Raw genomic sequence first — 19,911 nt, 5'->3', positions numbered from 1 at the left:
GGGAGGAATCAGCACCCACCATTGTATTTGACTTCCATATATAATTGTATAGTTCTTTCAGTCATTTTTCTTCCTAGTTACCATCAACTAACTAAAACCAAATTAATTACCCCCCCCCTTCTCTCTCTCGTTGACCAAAACAAGTTGTACTCTATTTTCAACAAACATTAAATTTATATGATTTTTTTTTTTTTGCTTTCAATGTTTATTACCATTTAGGCAAAGATACATCCAATACATGGATTTGTCAACTGAAACTAAACAAGTTCATTGCATGATGAGAAACCAGGAAAAAGCCAAAAAAAATATTAAATTAGATACAAATAATAAATGCATAATAACTGTCATTTTACATTTATGACAGTGGATACTGTTAGAAATAAAATTTATTATTTTGAAATAAGAAAATATTATGATTTATAAAAATATAATATTTTCCCTGTTAAAAAATATAAAATATTTTTTTAAAGTAAAATGTTCAAAAATATAAGATACTTTAGGACTTTTAAGATACAATTAATGAGATATTTTTTAAAAAATACTTTTAATTAGGAGTGTAATTAGTAACATTTTTTATTTAAGACACATTTTTAAATAGGGATGAATATAAAAAGAGTGTATAATTTTAAAGATAATTAATTAATTAATTTAAAGTATAATTTTATTGAAAATGTCTTATAATATTCACGAGGGTTAACTTTTTTATACTAAAGTTCAAGTGAATTGTTAATTCTTCTTGTCACAACCAGGATGTTTAATCCAAGATCTTTCATCTAAATAAAAAAAAATTATCCAAGAAGTAAATTTTGTTAGCATACAAATTTCAAAGCAAACTTCTTCACAAAAATAAAAAATAAATTAAGAACAAATAAAAAGAATAAAGAGTTTTAGAACTCAAAATTTTAAAATGTTAATTAACAATTTTGATCTTATCCAAATTTAAAAGAAAAATTTAACAATATCAAGATAACCTTATTCGTACTCAAGATGCAGAGATGGGGGACTGGTAGGGGCCACGACCCTCCTAACTTTTAAATTTTTTTCTTAGTAAAATGTAAGAGTTATATCTTTTCGATTCCTATAACTTGACACGTTATAAAAGTTATAAAATATTAAATAAAATTCTCATTTTAATTTTATATATAGTCTTTTATATATGTATAGAGAAATTATTTCAATAGTTTGAAAATATGATTGTCATAGGATCTACTTATTTTTAATAAGATAATGCTATACATGCTCTTAATTAAAGAAATTATGAGAATTATTATTAACAAATTTTGTTAAGCATTGCAACAAAAATTTTAAGATATATTAAATGCTATATGATTAATATCCATCATAAAATTACTTGTCCAAAAGTTAAGAGGTTTGGTAAAGATATTCTTCTAAAAAACATTAATTTTTAAATAATTAAGTTATTAAAATTTATGATATGAATAGTTTTTATTTTGATATAATTCAATCTTATTGACATAAAGATTTTATGGCAATTGAACATTATTAATGTGTTGATATATTTGTTTACTATAATTATCAATTGAAAGAATTAAATAATAAATTTAGTAAGCAAGTAATAAATCTTATTACATTGAACAAAATTTTAAATTTCAATGATATATTTAAATCATTTAATGCTCATAAGGATCATAAAATTTTCACCAATTTTATTATAAGTTATATGCTTGTAGACATAATAACTAATGATTTTTATACATAAAAAATTGATGAAAAAAACTTAAAATACACACACACACACATTATTATTATATATATATATATATTGAATATAAATATATATTAAAATATTTATATTATGTGAGTGATATATATACATATTTAATTTTTATTTAATTATTATATATATCTTATCATTTCGGCCCCTCTTAATAAAAATTTATAGTTTCACCCATGTTTTTACTTTATATACAAGTTGAAAACCCTTAAAAGTTGAGTTGAATTAGAATATCAATTTAGATGTTTTTTTAGTTAAATGTCATTTTTATATTCATTCTTTAATTTTAAAAATACCTAAATCTAACTAGCTGAGAAAATATATCCACATCCAAAATGTCAGAAAAACAATACGAACAAATTATCAAATTAAAAGATTCCTATGGAGCCTTTAGGAATTTCAACTTAATTTTTAAAATTTATAACTCAATCTTTTTAACATCTCCAACTTCTACGTAAAGTAAAATTTTTTACATGTGATAGACAAAAATCCTCAAATGAAATTAAGGAGTTTAGTTTAGTTAAAAAGGCTAGCCCCTTATATTATCATAAATTAAAAAATTAAAGTTTAAATTTTTGTTAGATGAGGTAGTATCTGATCATATATCAAATAGGATTACCGTTAATACAAGTATATGGGTAAAAAAAATCCTTAAAAATTTGAGATTTTAAAGTGTCGTTATCTTCATTATTTAATCCAGAAATATCATTTTCCTATTTTTTCATGACACACAGCAACTCAATCTGTAAATTATTTAGGATTGAGAAGCATAAATTAAATGATGTATAAATATAAAAATGAAGAAGGAAGAGTAAACAGAAAATAATAACAGTAATGCAGCACGCAGCTGGTAACACGTGGTGCACGCACGGGTTTGGCTGAAAATGCATTTAGCAGCCGGACAACGTGTTCTAATTTCCCTTGCATTTATTAATCACTCTCAACAAAATGTTTTCAACAACCACACATATCAGACCACTTTGAAAATTAAACTTGGCTGCGGTTTTTTCCCCCACTATTAAACATGTCTTTTCAACCTTCATAATCTATGGGCCTGAATCGTACGTGACTTATCAATTGTTAATTATTTAAAACGAATGCACGTTATCATACGTATTAAAATTAAATTGAAAATTTAACATAAAGCGTAGTCCTTGATCGTATCTCCTTCTTTATAATATAAAATCAAATTCTTCAGTATTTAATGAAATGTTTTCACTGCTAACCACTGAGCCATTCATAGTTTAAGGAGATCTGTACATTTGGTTAGGAAATGACTTTTATGTTTGGGCCTGAAATTTATTTGTCTTTTAATATCATGTTATTTTTCGATTTTAATAACGATATACTTTTATAGCTAAATAACTAAGTTATAAATCCTAATTAAAGATGAACCTAGAACGAATTTTTATGACTAATCTCATAGATTATATGAATCACTCAAAATGCCCTGGTCTAAATTTATTGAATAATTTATTTCATCTACTTATCGGTCATTTTCAATTCAAAAATTTTAATTTTGCCTGCTATTGCTATTATTATTATCATTATCGTCATCATCATTATTATGGTTTTTTTTTTTTGGGAGACTATGAGTAAGATGCACAGTTAAAAGTCCAACATTTCCTTCTAGGCTCCTACAAAATTAAGGAAGGAATGATGAAAGTGAGAACAATGATTAAAAATAAAAAAATCTTTTTATTTTTTATTTGGTGATTTGGCATTTTTTTCATAGAGACCTGATATTATAGGTCTACCTTGCGTCGAGCTAGGAAGATTTTATCTAGTGATTTGATGCATATGCTCTAAGAAATATGATCAAAATTCATCCTATAAGTAAAACATTATATTTGCATGTATGAATGATACATCGTGGGGAGGCAAATATGGTATCCATTGAAGCATGAATCTTGAAGATGCCTTCCCTTCAGAGTTTGGAGTTTACATACAAATCATTAACCTTATTTTTCTGTGTCGGATTTCTCAATTGCATTAAAATTAAGCTTGTACTTGTTTTGGTCTTGGATCCTGTATTAAGTTTCCTCACCTTGAATAAAACGACCTCTATTTTTTTTTTTAATTCATATGTCGTTGTTTGCATTTTAGATTCATTAGAAAGTATATCGCTGTTTACAAATAAATCAACAATCCGTATTATAGATACCAACACGCATCGTTTTCTTCAAGTCCGGTGTTTGACTCAAACTAGTGCTTCAAATTGACTGAGTCAGTTTTTTTTTTTTTTAACAATAAAAAATAAAACAAACTCATGCAAAGGTAAAATTTTATGAAAACTACTAGCATATTTCACCTTTAAAAGATTAAAAAATTTGTATAAATTCCAACATAAATATATGATGAATTATATTTTTTGGGGACTTAAAAAATTTGAAGATTTTCCAGCGAGCTAAAATCTTGATTCTTTATTAGTACCACTTTTCATACCACCTTTCACCAATGATACTGTGCAAAAATTATAAAAATGAAAACTAAAAAGAAATGATTAAAAAACAAACTAAGTCAAACAATTAGATTGATCGAACTATCAATTGATCAAATTAATGACTTGATTATGTCAAAAAAACCATTTGAAGGTTAGGCTGGATTAAGCCACTTTGGACCGATAGTCGGACGGAGAGCTAGATCATATTTATAAAAACTGGATTGCTAAAAAAAAAAAACCCTTCCCTTTTTAAATTTTTTTATCAGTTTTTTTAAAAAATAACTAATTTTTTTTAACCATTTGATGTTATGTTATATCAGGTCGTTTGTTAAGTCATGATAAATTTAAAATATTTAGTTCTATTTTTAACCTAAGTGACAATTTTATATTTATTTCTCATATTTAGATAATTATATACATGTATAATTTATTTAATTTAATTATTACTTCAACGGTTCAACTATTGGTCTAACCCGATTGGACCATGTGAATCATGAATCATTGGCCATTCTGATTTAATATCTCGTTTGCTTCTAAAAACATTATTAAAAAGAAGATTTTTTGATTTTGATGATGTTTCTGTGAGAGAACATAGAAAGATAATAGGAAAACTGGTAATAAAGAATCAAAATGGTCAACTGTGCCGACAAAATAAACGTCTAAAGAAGGCTATCCCTTGTTATTAATTATTAATATCAACAAATTGTTGTTAAATGTATCGTGATGAATTTCAGTGTCCCCTGTACTTTATATTGTCATTAATAAATATATAACCGTATAACATATTCTAGTCAATTTTTTATTTCTGGTTTAATCAAACATCAGATAATGAAGCCTATCAATAAGACAAAGTCTGTGGCTGCGTTCAGTGCTGGTTTACCAAATAAATTCATTAGTTTATGTCAACTTCCAATGCTGGCTACAATGTTCATACGTAGAAAATATATTATATTTCCGACTTCAAATCGGAAGTTCTGAATATCTTACACCCAGATTCGGCAAATTCTTCACGCACAGAAGAATTCTAAAATAAAGAATGAGTTATTTTGCTTAATCTTCAAAGATCAAGATGATATGATTTTTCCCCCCTTAAAAAAATTGGATAGTCAACATGCTAGCGTTGAATGCATTTAGTCAAAGTATTGTGAGTATCAATTTCAAGACACATCGGTAAAGAGTCAAGCATATGTTTGCAATTATAATAACCCCTTTTTTTTGTGGGATAGTTATGGTTAAGAAAAGATTTATCAGAAAAGAAGAAAACTCATATATTTTGAGTCTGACTTAGTATGTGATGTGGTGTGCTCATCGTATGAATTGACATGCATTATTAACTGCGCAAGCCAACTTCGGTCTGATAATGATGATTTATTTGAAGGGCACACCAACGATTGATTTGTATCTTAAAGGATCCGAAGTGGTAAGCTTGAGTCTCGGGACCAATGATTAGAATGTTTGCCTTGGTTTATTAGGTATTGGTACTTAGAATTTTAGCCTTAGTGACCATCAGCCAAATCTGGAATATATTTTCAGAGTCAGAAGAATCAACTCTTTGAATGGTTCTTTGAATTCGGATACACCCACGAAGAAGTAATCGAGAAATCCTTGGTTTATTAGGTATTGTTGAAGAACAAATTTGGAAGATAAAATGATTATATCATCCAAGATGTGCAAGACACGTGGGCTGTGAGTGGTTTTGATAAAGAGTGAAGTATCAAACTTTGCAGGATGAAAGCTAAAGCTCTTGAGAATACATTTGATTTTTTAAATTGGATGTGAGAAGTTTGCTTGAGCCCATAAAAAGCTTTCTTAAAGGCTATACATCAGCATTCTATCACCATTAAAGAATGCATTGTTAACGTCAAGTTAATGAAGATGCCAACCATTTGACATGGCCAAGTACGACCCTGATGGTTATAAGTTTTACGAGTCAGAAAATTTCAATGATGTCTAGCAGTAAGGCATGCTTCATGCTTAATAATGGAACCATTAGATTTTACTTGAGTTTGAAAATTCATGCAGCATCCTAATATCCTATTGGGTCTTATGCTTGGTACAAGTAGGGTAGGAGAAGAGCCCAGGTATTATTTCTGAGCAAGGTTTGGTATTTCCTCATTCACAGCTTCTTTTTGTTAAGGCTGAGATAGAATCTCTATTTGACAGATGCCGGAGGCTAAATATAAGTTTAGCATAACTAACTGATGAGGTAAGTTTCAGTTGTCCCACTGAGTCCCATTAGAGCCTAAACTAAATGTGAATTTTTGTAGGACGATCCTCTTCCTGCTATATTGTGGCCTTTGTGAATTAAGTCATGTGCATTGTATTCTCTTAGTTGAGTATTTGCAAGATTTGCAGCCACAGAATCTAATTCTTTCTCGTGGCTCTCAACTTTGCCTTCTTATGTCATCAACATCCTACTCTGTAAGGCTCAAGCATAGCGGAAGAAATTTGAATAGAAACTGTTATGGTCATGGAGTAACCAACTAATGCAACACCTATAATCAATGGTTTAGTTCTTAGAAGAGACAATCACTTATAGATAAATAAACATTTTTTATTGTTCTCAATTGAGATCTGAACTTTTTACCTTCGCCGATATCTATGGGCCAAATCAAGTGCCTCAGTTTTTGATGAGGTAAATAGGCCTAGGATATAGCTTGGAATGCGTGCTTGATTGTGTTGCTATTGAGACAGAATGATTAAAGCAAATTGGAAAGCGAGATTCAGAGCTCACGTTTCGATACAATGAAAGAATTTGCAAAAACCAGAAGAAAGGTGGAGATGAAGCAACGGTATTTTCACATATCTTGGATATGATAGCTTTATATGCAACTCTCCTAGAACTTAACAAGCGATATTATAAGTTAGTTGCAATCCTGATTATTTTCACATGTCTTGGATATGATAACTTTATATAAAACTAATGTGATAAGTATTATCAATCAATGTTACTGTAGATTATATTATTTATAGAAAACTACATCATTCCTAAGTTATGAATAGTACAATTTTCAGTTACTTCTATGCATGTTTTGTTATTATGTTAGTCTCCACACATTTTATCAGACTCAGCAAATTCTTTTATCCTTTCAATTTTGTTACATATTTGGACATGATTTAAATGATAGAACTATTATTCCAATCTTCCAAGAGTTTTTAAATTGTTATTTATCTCATGTATTGCATTGTAGGAAAAGGAAGGATATCCATTTATCTCATGTATTGCATTGTAGGAAAAGGAAGGATATCCAACTTGTTAAAACAAAGAGAAAACATAATCTTTAATTTTTATAGTTTCATCGAGTTTTGTTTTTAGTTTTTATAATTTTTTTAATATTTTCAATCCCTATAGTTTCAAAAAGACTAAATAACCTGTATTTTTCAAGTTCCTATAATTTTCATTTTTTCAGTAATTTGAGTCCTTATAGGGGCTGAAAATTATGTTTGCCTTCAAAGAAAACACATGCGCAGAGAGAGAGAGAGAGAGAGAGAGAGAGAGAGAGAGAAGGGGGGAGGGAGGGAGGGAGAGGACATAAGTCTTGTAAAGAAATCAAAACCATGATATTTATTATTGTAGCGATTCTAAGCCACAAGATACAGAATACGTATGGCTATAAAGCAAGATTGTTCCAAGCTTATGTAGAAGTTGGGAGTACCAGGAGCCCTGCTCCCGACTCCACGTATTGTGGATTTAACTGATAAAATAGAATCTTCTTACTCATTACTCTCTTCATATTTGGCTTCCCCATCAGGTACCTCGCCATACTTGACACTGCCGGCCTCTATTGCACCTTCAGGTTCAGATATTTGGGGGGTCCTCTGCATCTCATCAGATGTGTCTGAAGAATGAGCCACTGACTGATCATCTGATACCTGTTCCCTTGGGACCGATGGTTTTGGGCGTCTAATGGCTTCAGCAGCCTCTGCCATTGCTATGGGAGGAGGCTGAGGAGGAATCCATGAACGTCTAACGGGCTGCTCACTAGATTGAGCACTATAAGGTGCTGCATTATGCTCATACTCATTCTCAATCTCCTGGATTCTGACATTTTTCCTCTGCCACCAAGGCGATGGTGCATCGCCATTAGATTGAAAGGTGTCCTGAGCCATAGAAATCAAGTCCTTACCATTTGATTGAATGGTGTTTGCCATAGAAATCAATTCTTCATCATTTACTAGGGTCCTATGCTCTTCATTGTAGCTTCTTTGCACCAGACCGGGCTCCCAAGGCTAACCAAGGAACAACTGGTCAGTCTCGCATGGGCACTAAACAATTGACAAAGGGATGCTTTGAAACTCGCAAAATCATCCAATGCTTAAAGCTTAAAGAATTACTCTGATATTAGAAGGCCTTTCTCTTTCTCCTCTTTGGACCGGGACAGTCATCTGCAAAACATAAAAGTATAAATCAATCAAAATATTTTAATGTATCAAGGATAAGAGTTACTGCTGCATTAGAGTTGTATCAATTCCATCAAATATGAAGAAAATCGAAACAATCTATTCAAAGATTAACTTCTAGGCAATGATCAACGCTGAAGTACCAAACAATTAATTTACTAAATGAGGAGCTCTGCATGAGAATTTCTGTGAACTTTCAAATCTTCGCTTCCTTACAAAGTCTCCGTGACAAGAAGCAATGATCTAGATGGCCCAAAAAAGAATAAAAAGGCTAGAGAGATTTCAAACCAACTAGCCTATTGGAGGGAGTATTCCACTTGTTACTATTACAGAGGAATGGAATGGAGATACAGATGGAAGAGCCAGAGATTTTACTGTTCATCAGTGCTTATTTTATTCCTCAGGAAAATCAAACATAGGCTGGAAAAAACCTACCAAACAGAATCTGACAAAGTTACGATTACATAAGAAGGAAACGAATGTTTACATTACAGACAAAATAATAAACAGGCAAGAAAGAGTTGACTCCTCCCCTGGAAGCCATATTAAAAACAAGCACTGGATAATGGAGATCCTAGAATATCATTAAAAACATGATCCATCAGGAGAGAATTAATGGATACCAGCAGTTACAATAAACTGATCGATATTTACTTCCAAAACTAACAAAATTATTTGAGATTGTAAGTTCAAACTTTTTGATCAAGAATCAATAACCATCAAATAAGTAACGGATGGGCCAAAAAACCAAAAGACAATGGCTTACATCTGTATATGATTTTGATGGAGGAGCAGCAGCTGGTTCCACAGAAGCAGGTGGTGATGAAGATCTCACTGCCCATTGCATTTATAAGTTATATGCAAGATTCCAAAAATTACATAAAATAAATTAATATTTAATCATCGTATAACAACCTGATCGCATGTCATACTCCCCCCCGCCATTCACAAAAACTTGCTGCATGTGCCAGAAAAGAAGAGATTACATTAATTTTGCCAAAAGACAAGACAATTAAGTGTAAAAGTTGTGGCTGAAATTATTAGAGAAAAAATTCTCATTCACATGTGTGGGTGCATGCATGGGCGCATATCTAACCTTTGAGCTCCCTTGAGTGAGTCGATATTCTTGCTTTGAGAGAGGGGCTCCACTTGAGGCTATTGTTTATCCCATAGTTTGGCAGAAACAGAGGATAATCAATAAGAACTTAAAGTTAGGTAACTATTCAGCATCTTCTGTTGCAAGTGTGCTAGAATTTCTGACATGAAAAGCTACTAATTATCCTACTCAGGAAGTCTCAAAATATGAAATGAAAATGGAATGCAAGGGGGTTAGGAGATTCTTGCCACAGCTTATCAAGTTACCAATCCAGAGAGAATAATTAAATTGCAGTTTTTGACAAAACATCTAGGTCACCATGCATAAGCCAAGACAGTCACCATGATACAATTACTTGCATCCTAAACAAATATAAAAGGACAATCGGCAAGTCAAAAACCAAACATTTTATAAAATAAATGAATATAGGATCAAACAGCTTAGTATAGGCTGATAGATTAAAAACAATTTCGAAGTACCTTCCAGTCTTTTTATTGCATTAGTCATTAACTTCAGTTGCTGTGCTTGCTCATCTAAATGGCTCGCATATACCTCAAAGTATCTCCTCTCTGCATAGTGTAAGATCAGATGCAGAAGCAATTAAAAATACTATTAATAACAATGGATGTCAAGCATAAGTGGGGGCAATAAAGTCTACAAAATTTTATGCCTAACAATCAAGTTATATACAATATCAACCTTCACTTTTTGAAGCCAGCATTTCCTGGCTTACTTTAGCCATTTCTGCAGCTGCAGCTGCAGCTTCTTTTGCAGCCTGCGTAGCTTCTTCTGCCAACGTTGGTTTTGAGTCAGTTCTCTTCAACTGGTCATCTTCATCTTCTATGACTACCTTGCGTATCCAGGATTTCAACCGAGGAAGAATGGAATTCTGAGACATGAAGTAGGCTTTCAGATTGTTAAGTGTGGCTCAAACCAATATATATCGAATCTTATATGCATGTAGCAAGTCGTTAAATTAAACAAGGTATAGAAATAAGATGCATTAACATATCAACATAGCACTGCAAGATGCCCTTTGTGTGCTAGAATATCAGTCCAGCAGGCAGCACACAAAGAGGTTAGCCGAATATACCTTAATTAGTACAGCTGTACCAGCACCTGAAGCGGCCAGTAATCCAACAGCAATAAGGCCATGGGACCAATGAAATCTGTAGCGAGATAAGGTTCCTGATGAAGGAGTGGTGACAGTAGAAACAGATGCACCAGGCTGCAAAGTCTGTGGCTGGACTTGTTGCTGAACATTTGGTGATGGCCTCAGTTGGCCATCTGTGAGTATCACAACAAACAAGGTAAGGAATGCAAATGAGTCACAAGTCAACTCCACTCTAAATCAACATATAATAATAATAATAACAATGGTGATTTTACTAGGAGTCTAAGTCAAATGAAGGATGGGGAAAAACAAGACCCAACTGTAACCTCAACATTATACTCCTCACCTTGATTTACACCAGCTGTCTGCACACTTGGAGGTGAATCCTGGGATTACAGTGAAATTAAGGATTAAAATACTTGAACAATGTTGACAGTGAGAATCAGTTGAATGGGTTGTACACAAACAAATGAAAAATAGTGGGGGCAGAGAAAATTAGTAACCTGATCAAACAACTAGCTTACCGGCACACGGCGAAAAGCTTCATCTATCTCCTCCTTTGTGAGGCCCTTCTGTTCAAGAAAAGATCGCCTGTAGATGATGGGGGAACCTTTAACTTTTGGGTGCGACAAAAATTTCACAGCATTCTGCACTTGTTCCTCCCGCATTGGTTGTGAGTTCACAAAGACTGATGTTGCCGAACTTTGTTTAACAGGCTCAGTGGCATTTTGCTGATCCATATTTGTTGGTTGTGTGATTTCAGCACCTAAACCTCAAAAAGGAGAATCGATAATTCAATTTTATCAAATCCAAAATATTCTAAGTTATGTACCCGAAACACTCAGCCAGAACATCCAATTAAGCATGGAAAAATTCAACAGGAGACGGTAGGAGAGAATGAGAAGGAAACTGACTTTTAAAATATAAACAAAATGTGTCTTTCATACATAAACCACTTTTGAAAATTAACTAAAGCTTCAGCTTGATTATGATTTTTTTAACATGCTTTAGAAAGTTAGATTTTGTTTCCTTCTTAAAAACCTTGGTATAGCACATAGGAATCATACAAAAAATTATTTTTCATCCAACTTCGTGTGAAGCAGGGACCAATCTCAAGCGACAAGCATATAGAATAGCTTAGTTCTTCACACCATACCCGTAAGCCATAGTTAAAGAAATGCAGATAAAGGAGGCATGGAAAAGGCTCACGCTATCTAAAGCAGAAAGCAGATAATCATTTTCCAAACGGAGAGAAAATGGAACTCCGTACTTCAACACAATCAAAATGATAATTTTTCCATGTTAATTGATACAGGTCAATGGTCAGTATCCCTCCTGATCATATCCAGACTAATTCCCAAATCTAAACCCTTTTCTTTCACCAAGAACAGCAGAACATAAGGCCAACATTAAGAAAATTTAATGAGTTCAACTTCATCTCATAAAGGAATTTGTGCAAATATATGTTAACAAAATAACAAAAAAGACGTTCTGGAATTTGGCAGGGCTGATGACTCTACCTGTTGCAAGTTGGGATAACAGGATTACCAGAAACTCAAAAAAAGAAGGCCCATATTGAGACTATGGTGAACAACATAAAGAGTGGCAGACCTTAAAAAGCTGGAATTTGCTAAATGCATTCTATTTCCCACCTGAATTTTGACGTTTGTTATCAGTAGCATTGGGAGGAGCATCCGACTGGGTGGTCATGCTCACCTCGCTGTTCTAAACTCCTGAACGACAGAATTCATGAGAATTGAGAATCAAGAAATTGAACTCCCGAAGGCACAGAGAACGGGAAATAGAGACGTTAATTCTCACCGGAGCTGACGAAGAGGTCAACGGAAGCGAGAATATTGATCAGCAAAAGCAGGGAACAGCGGCGGAGAAAAAGATGGGTTTTGATCATCGCGAAGCGTATCCACTCCGAAAGACGCCAAAACGATGCGGATAAGTCCTCATTTCAAGTGTCAAAACATCATTCACGATTCCGTACCTAAGCGCCGCTTATATTACTATCTTTTGCTGCATCTCAGCCTCTCGTATCTTTTCTGCTTCTTTTTTTGGTTAAATATATTTTAAGCGTTCCAACCAGCATGCACGTCCAATGAAGTTGAAGGCGAGGTTTTAATTCATTGAAGCTTATGAAAAAGATTGCCATTAATATATCCTGTAAGAGTTTGACTAAGCTGATGCTGGCTCTAGACTCAGATTATTGTTAATAAAGCCGTGTAAGCCACCTAGCTTATTAATACATCCTGTAAGAGAGTTCCACCAAGTCGATCCTTCTCATGTGGCTTTAGACTCAGACTACTATTTATAAAGCCGTGTAAGCCACCTGGCTTATTAAGCTAAATGGGTTTATTTTCGGCCTTCGTACATGGAAAGCTTAAAAGCTTGGGCTTCGTCTAGAGCCTCTACTTTCTTCAAGTGTTGTCTTTTTCATGGCTGAATAAAATTCACCTTTTACGTGAAAAACCTTCTCATTCTTTTTGTTCGGACTACACCTCCCCATTCTTCACCCCTCTCTCTCTCATTGTCTCGTCTTCTTCATTTTAAAAGCTTGCTGCTCACTCTCTCTCTCTACCTCCATGTTCTTCTTCACCTGCTTCTCCATATCATCGATAGGAGCTCCCTTTTTGCTTTTTGGTTCTGACAGGGAGGGAAACCTCTAGGCTTCCCTGTTCTTAAAGTGTGAGGAGATTGAGAGATCTGGTGACAATGCGACGATGCAGGGTCAGGTTGATCGATTTTAAAGAGGAACCGTCGATGATGCGACTTCAGGCCAGGATGCCATGATGATGAGGAAAATAAAAGAGGGACGAAGAAACCAAACAAAATCATCTTGAATATGGATGATTGGCGATATCTTGAGTTGGTTGGTGAGTTGTTCTGCCTTAGAAGCAATTTCTAAACATTTATGTTCATAACTTCATATTGCTTTTGAAAAGAAGAAGAAGAAGAAGCGAGAAAGAAATGCCAATTTTTGCTTCTCTATTAGTCTAACTCTTTGAACTATTAGTTGTATCCATTGAGGTTTAGGTTTCTTCAAGAACACTGTCTTTTATCTATATTCCAGAACAAGTGAATGGATTGAATTTCGTGTTTCTTGTAGAAGCAGGGGTCATTGTTTCAAATTGTTGTTCTGCTAGGTTTGTTAAGCATACAAAAGTTTTGGCACCAGTTAAGTGACTTTCCTATTTTCTCCTGTTTTACTATTGAGTATTGAATTTTCCAGCTCAAGTCTTTCATTTACTTTCGTTAAAAATTTCTTCTTGGGCTTCCTTGTTCATTGTCAACCTTGCGTCGGATGCCATCACCTTTTCTTGCTTTGTTTTAAAAATTTTCATTTTAATTAATTGGAAGATCATAAATTGCAAGAGTGTTGTCATGGTAATTCTTCAGTGGCTTGAATAAGTTGCCTGAATCAATTGGCTTGTCAAGGCAACTTCGTTGACGTATCTACAACAAAAATTAAAAGGGGAATGTAATGTAGGTCCGCCTATGCAGCAAAGGTTACTAGGTGAGAGGTTCTCAGTAACTTATATTGAAGAAAACGTCACTTTCCTAATGGAAAACATGATATGTCAACAACTAACAATGTAAATCACATATAAAAAGTGAGAACAGGTAACTTGGTTGATATCCTTTAAAATTTAAATATTCCCTGTACTAGGAAATAAACCTAGGGAGAATAAAGGTGGCTACGGAGGGGTGGTTCGAGATCACAGTGGAAAGTTTATATCGGGGTTCATGCTAGGATCGATTGGGACGAATAGCCTGAGCACAGAATTGTGGGCAATTTTCATGAGACTCAACGAAACCTGGGATCTGGGATTCCGTCAGATTATGGTGGCCTCTGATGCCTTGGAAGTAGCCAAGCTTGTGAAGGGGGGTGATATTGAATCGCACCAGGATAAAAAGGCTGGTTGAAGACATTCGAGCATCTTGCACAGTTGATAGGGCCATTTCAGTGATTCACACTTCAAGGATGATGAACAAAGTAGCTGACTATTTAGCACAACAAGCTGTGCAAGCATGGCTGGGTCATTGTCAGTTTAGTGATCCCCATGAGATCAGCACCCTGTTGGTTCTAGACTCTTTGGGTAATAGCAGCAGTTAGGCTTCTCTCTTTTGCAAAAAAAAGAAAGAAAGAAAGAAAGAAAGAAAGAAAGAAATAAACCTGCTTAATTACAATAACATTGTTGTGAAGCTTTTTCACCACTATATCAACGAGGAATAATTTGATTTATGAACAAGCCAATAATTGTCTGCAATCCCCTTAACTTACACTAATCAATCCCTTCTGTCCTGCATATTTAGTTATAGGTTCCTCAAAGTTGATCTCAAAAGTTGCCTTAAACTAAGCAATTGGAAAATACTAACATTATGTAATGGCTCTACTTCTAATCTTCTTCAATCCTGAAAGGTGTTTCATGCCTTATTGAAGAAATAGGATGATAGGTAGAAGAAATTTTTCTCAAGTTTAGTTGCAACCTATAAATTCATAAGTTTCTACTTAAAACAATCAATTGGATGGTTGCAGCAGTCAGCTGGATATGGGAAATACAATGATTAACAAGAGTATAACAAGAAGTGTGAAATAGAGAAAACATTCAAGCCAACGTTGTATTGGTAAAAGTGATATTATTAAATGAATTTAGACATGATGCATAAAAAATTAGCTAGACCCTTATAATTAATAAGTAAAACTAATGAGCAAATGAATTGGTGCGTGCCTTTTATTTGGGCATTAAAGAATGCAATTGAAATCTCACTTGCCTATGTGAGACTTTATGCTAGCCATTATTGCTCACCCTATTATAATATTCTTCGAATTCTTCGGGAATAACTCCATATCAAGGATGTAGAAAGAATACTTGCATTTAGGACTGGTTACATCTGTTCAACGCATTATTCTAAGAAACTCTGGCCACTTTTCGATTTTTATGAATAAGAGTTCAAAGGCAGATGAAAGTACCAACCGAGCTTAACAACCCACGGGCAAGAATCAATGCCAACCCTCTATAACTTTTCCTCTGGCTTTTTATTCAAGTTTCCTTGTCTTAACCTCCCCCACTTTTCGCCTCGGAGGCATCTTTCTCTGTATCTCTTCCATCTCTCTAACTCAATGACATTCCTGAATCCTAACAGCCTTTTACTAAAGGCAACAAATGAGGAGAATGATAATTCGCGCATGTGAAGTATTTCTGCATATATGATGTGTTTTTTTTATCACAAACACTTATCTGATATGTACATAAACCTATGTTGTTTTGAATGAAGCTGTGCATGGACGATGCTATTTGATTGACTACTTTGTGAACCTTTAAAGATGATAATAAATGCCTTTCATCATGCATACTTTCTATGACCTCATGTACTCAGTAATCTTTTTACTCCCAAATCATGAAACATTTAATTGATGTTTCCATTACTATTGCACAGCAGGAGATACATTGAATCATGCCTGATCGAACGATCTACATTCAATGCTCTCTGTGCCATCGATTGGAGAATGCCAAAAGTGAAATGAAGAGTCTTTTTCATAACTGTGTTATTAGAAAAGATAAATACACGGTGTGTTTCCGTGGGATATTTTTCATATTCAATTAATCTGTTTTTATACAAACCGTTTTATAACTATGAAGAAATATGAAGCGTTAAGTTCAACCATTCAACAATTCTAATAATAGAAATAGAAATAGTTTATTTGATTTAGATTTTTAATGGTCAATCGAACTCCGTTGCTTGAAGACTCACCGCCATTTTGGTGATATATCATTTTAGTTTTTGACAATGACTTTTTCATCTCCTGTAAAGTATTATTGCCATTTTCTTATTTTGCTTGCCATCTTTTTCTTCATTTAAGAAAGATGACTTTTTTATTTTTATTTTGTTAGTTTATGTGAGAATACCGATTTTATGAAATATAGTTCTAGTTTGCTTTGTATGAAGGTATGCATGGATGGAATTAACTCTATGGATTCATGGGCTCTAAAGATATACAAAGACTTTTTAGTGCAAATTTAGCTGGCAGCAGAAATCGTTAAACTGCGAAAGACGATAGGGAAAAATAAAAGTTAATTTGAGTTTGCCCTTTGATGATGATTGATGATACTAAAAAAATAATGAATTGAACTATTAGATGATAGAGCATCAAACTCACCCATCCAGCCCTGGAATGAGCAGGACCATGAAGGGCCTTGGCTGAGAACTCTCTAAAATGATCAGGAATTGACAAACCCAAGAAAAGGGCAACCCCAGTAATAGATTCCCCATCGAGTTCATGTTGGTATTGCAAAAATGATAGGCCAACAGAAGCTGGAAAAAAGAAGCTGAAAGTAACACATAAAGATGTTAGCATGAAGAATGAGGGAAGGGTATTGAAGCAATCAAAGCTCCAAACTTTCCTGCAGAAACAAGCAAATTATATTCGAGCTTGAACTAACAAGGCATTGAGAAGAATATCATAAAACCAGCTGAAATTTGAATGACCCTGCCGCTTCCAACTCGAGTGCTTCCTAGAAGCCCCACATTCTCCCTGTTAAGAGCCTTAAAAACATCAGTTTCATGTCCGATGAGAAGTAAAAGCTAAGGGCATGAAGAAGTGGTGCTTACACCAAGACTGTTGAACCGGTCAATGTTCCAAAAAGCCCATTTAGCAAGATTCCAATTCCCTGCCAACCAAAACCATGGCTCAACATGAACAGGACGTGGTGTGGCACTTGCTAGACGCAATGTCGCTTTATATGCCCCAGTTGATTGTCAAAGAAAGGATTACTTTGCTTCATCGCTGGCCAACAATGAATTTCTATATGCAAAGTAGATACGTAATGTAAATATGCATGACAATACCTCAATCAATGAGACTAAAACGGAAGCCATCATTCTAAAAGCATGGCCATCAAATGCAGGAGCACCCTATTGAAAGAGGGTATGGGATTTATATCCTGGCCACAACAAACTCAAAAAGTAAGTGATTGCCATAGCTGAAAATTTTATTTAATCTTTCTGAGTATAAACTTGCATGTACTGTTTATGTCAAAATAAAAATCTTACAGTCTACTCATTAAGTAACTTCTATAGAAATTTATTGAGTTAAGTCTCGCTTCTTCTGAAGGTATATGGAAGTGCAATTTTATTATTGCGTACATTCATTTCAATGACTCTTTAGAAGGTAGAAAAATTTCTTCTCTTTATGTGGATACATGAAAAAAATTCAGTCAAGAAATTATGTTATTTCTTTTGGTTATTTTGATCTACTGGTAATGTTCTAAGATTCATTGGAGGCAGGCATTAATTGTACATATAAAAAGAAAATATGGGATTTAGGGTTTATGAGCAAACAAATATTTACAAATATAGACCAAATACTGATAATCAGTTTTTTTTTTAATAATCAATGACTGGGCAACCACTTTGTACGTACTAGGCCTGTCAATGATGGCCAAAAATTATTAATAAAATATCTCTTGGCATTTTATTAATAATTTGAGTGCGAGATTTAGTGGCAATAATTATGTTAAATGTCTGATATATACAAAATAGAGTTGGTTTCTTTTTACTAAACAAATAATTGTGTGAAGGCTCCCACTTGTATATACCCTAAAATCAATGGATTTGAAACTTTCAGATGTTCGAACTCGATTTTGCTTGTGACATTGATAAATTGCTCAAGAATTTTGGAGGACTTTGTGTTAGGTGGCGTGGCAGGGCTTTAACTGCAGTAGAGCACGCAAACGCTTACTCTTTGTCCGAGGACTTAAATCTTGAGTTTTCTCCATTGGTTTCATGCCTGCTTCTGTAAAAACTTATTTCTTTTTACCCAAAAAAAAAATCTTCTGTTTTGAAAAAAGGTGCTTTTGGTCTTAGCTTCATTTCAAGTGGACTTCAATGTTAATGTTGGGTAGAAAATGCTTTTTAATGTTTTTTGTTTGTCAAAAAATACTTTTTAATTTATGTTAGTGACAAATAAAGATTTGCAGACCCCTCTCTCTTAATAGCAACAACAGTAACAATAATTTGCGCACATATTTTTCCCTCACGCAAATACTTCAACAAACATCTACTTTGCTGATGATCACATGTTTACACATTCAGTCATTCATGCATACAAATGTATGCACATGATATCTTATTAGTATATTAAACAGAAGTATAATATACTCCCTTCAATCCTCGTTATATGATGCTTTCTAAAAATAATTCTTAATTCAAAATATAAGATGCCTTGTAATAATTAAACTAACTTTTTTAATTTTATCCTTTATTAATTAACGTAAAGGTATTTAATATAGTTATATTATAATTTAAAGTCAAAGACAAACATGAAAGTACATTTAATTTTTTTATAATATTGAAAAAAATTAACTCTTCTTAAAATATGCGAAACAGTTGAAAGCATATCCTGGGGGACAGGAGAAAGTATACTTTATTTATTTATAAAAATAATTTATACAATTAGTCCAAAGGAGCCAACAAATGCCTTGAGGGGGCAATAAATGTCTTTATATGATGATGATAATTGTGTGAAAATTACAACAATAAATACAGTGCATCATGAGATATTTTGAAATTTACAAAGAAGAGATGGTGAATGTTTGTGATTCGAAATTTTGTAATTTAAAATTATGACTATAAATGGTGCTATTCAGGATTATTGTTGCACTTTAATGTCCTTACGCTGTTCTTTCGTTATAGTAACTTGGGAGAGACTTAAATACAATATCCTATTAACAATTGACAGTAACCCATAAAAATTCCTTTTTGAAAATTATAATTGAAGTTCTCATAATTATTTGCATTTAAATCAAAGCTTCACATCATGTTTTAACTTCACCCAAGTAACAATAATCCACCGATCACATATGATCTTAGCATGGATGGATCTAAATAAGGCATATGCTTTTACAAGGACTTTAACATATGCCGGATTTTTTTATGAAAAAGGTTATCACATTTTAATCTAATTGACATGCAAAGAAAATTTATACATTAAGTATAAGCTCCTGTGCAGTGCACAGGTAGTGAAACCTAGTTAATTACCAATTAATAACTCAACCATTTTAATGTGGTGAAGCGAAAACGTCGACTTGTTCCGGAGGTGTTGAATTTCTGGT

At 33.3% G+C, this 19,911-nt stretch overlaps 1 protein-coding gene across 5 annotated transcripts; it reads right to left on the bottom strand.

The window, feature by feature from the left end:
- Positions 1 to 7,717: 7,717 nt before the first annotated feature.
- Positions 7,718 to 12,889, bottom strand: LOC129320824 (peroxisomal membrane protein PEX14-like). 5 transcript variants are annotated; one of them, XM_054966462.1, is made up of 12 exons: positions 12,611 to 12,889; positions 12,442 to 12,514; positions 11,314 to 11,561; positions 11,136 to 11,175; positions 10,769 to 10,962; positions 10,375 to 10,564; positions 10,155 to 10,244; positions 9,677 to 9,734; positions 9,495 to 9,547; positions 9,346 to 9,413; positions 8,514 to 8,564; positions 7,718 to 8,408 (listed from the first exon to the last, which is right to left on the bottom strand). In XM_054966462.1, the coding sequence occupies exons 2-12, from the start codon at positions 12,497 to 12,499 to the stop codon at positions 7,893 to 7,895; spliced, it is 1,566 nt and encodes a 521-aa protein (XP_054822437.1). In that variant the 5' UTR covers positions 12,500 to 12,514; positions 12,611 to 12,889; the 3' UTR covers positions 7,718 to 7,892. The 5 variants fall into 5 exon arrangements, with proteins under 5 accessions (XP_054822437.1, XP_054822436.1, XP_054822439.1 ...); XM_054966461.1 differs by having other exon boundaries at positions 12,442 to 12,522; positions 12,611 to 12,888; XM_054966464.1 differs by having other exon boundaries at positions 11,314 to 11,555; positions 12,611 to 12,887.
- Positions 12,890 to 19,911: the final 7,022 nt, after the last annotated feature.

The sequence above is a fragment of the Prosopis cineraria genome, unplaced genomic scaffold (assembly GCF_029017545.1).
Source record: "Prosopis cineraria cultivar Desert tree isolate PC_DT_omini unplaced genomic scaffold, ASM2901754v1 PC9, whole genome shotgun sequence".
In the NCBI taxonomy this organism is placed as follows: Eukaryota; Viridiplantae; Streptophyta; class Magnoliopsida; order Fabales; family Fabaceae; genus Prosopis; species Prosopis cineraria.
Note: the sequence above shows the minus strand (reverse complement) of the source record. Positions and strands in the feature narration are given on the sequence as shown.

Coding starts and splice junctions, on each gene's coding strand:
- LOC129320824 (XM_054966462.1), bottom strand. CDS start 12,499: ATGACCACCCAGTCGGATGCTCCTCCCAATGCTACTGATAACAAACGT. Junction 10,963..11,135: donor GACAGCTGGTGTAAATCAAG/GTGAGGAGTATA, acceptor TGATACTCACAG/ATGGCCAACTGAGGCCATCA. Junction 9,548..9,676: donor CTCACTCAAGGGAGCTCAAA/GGTTAGATATGC, acceptor TCTTCTTTTCTG/GCACATGCAGCAAGTTTTTG.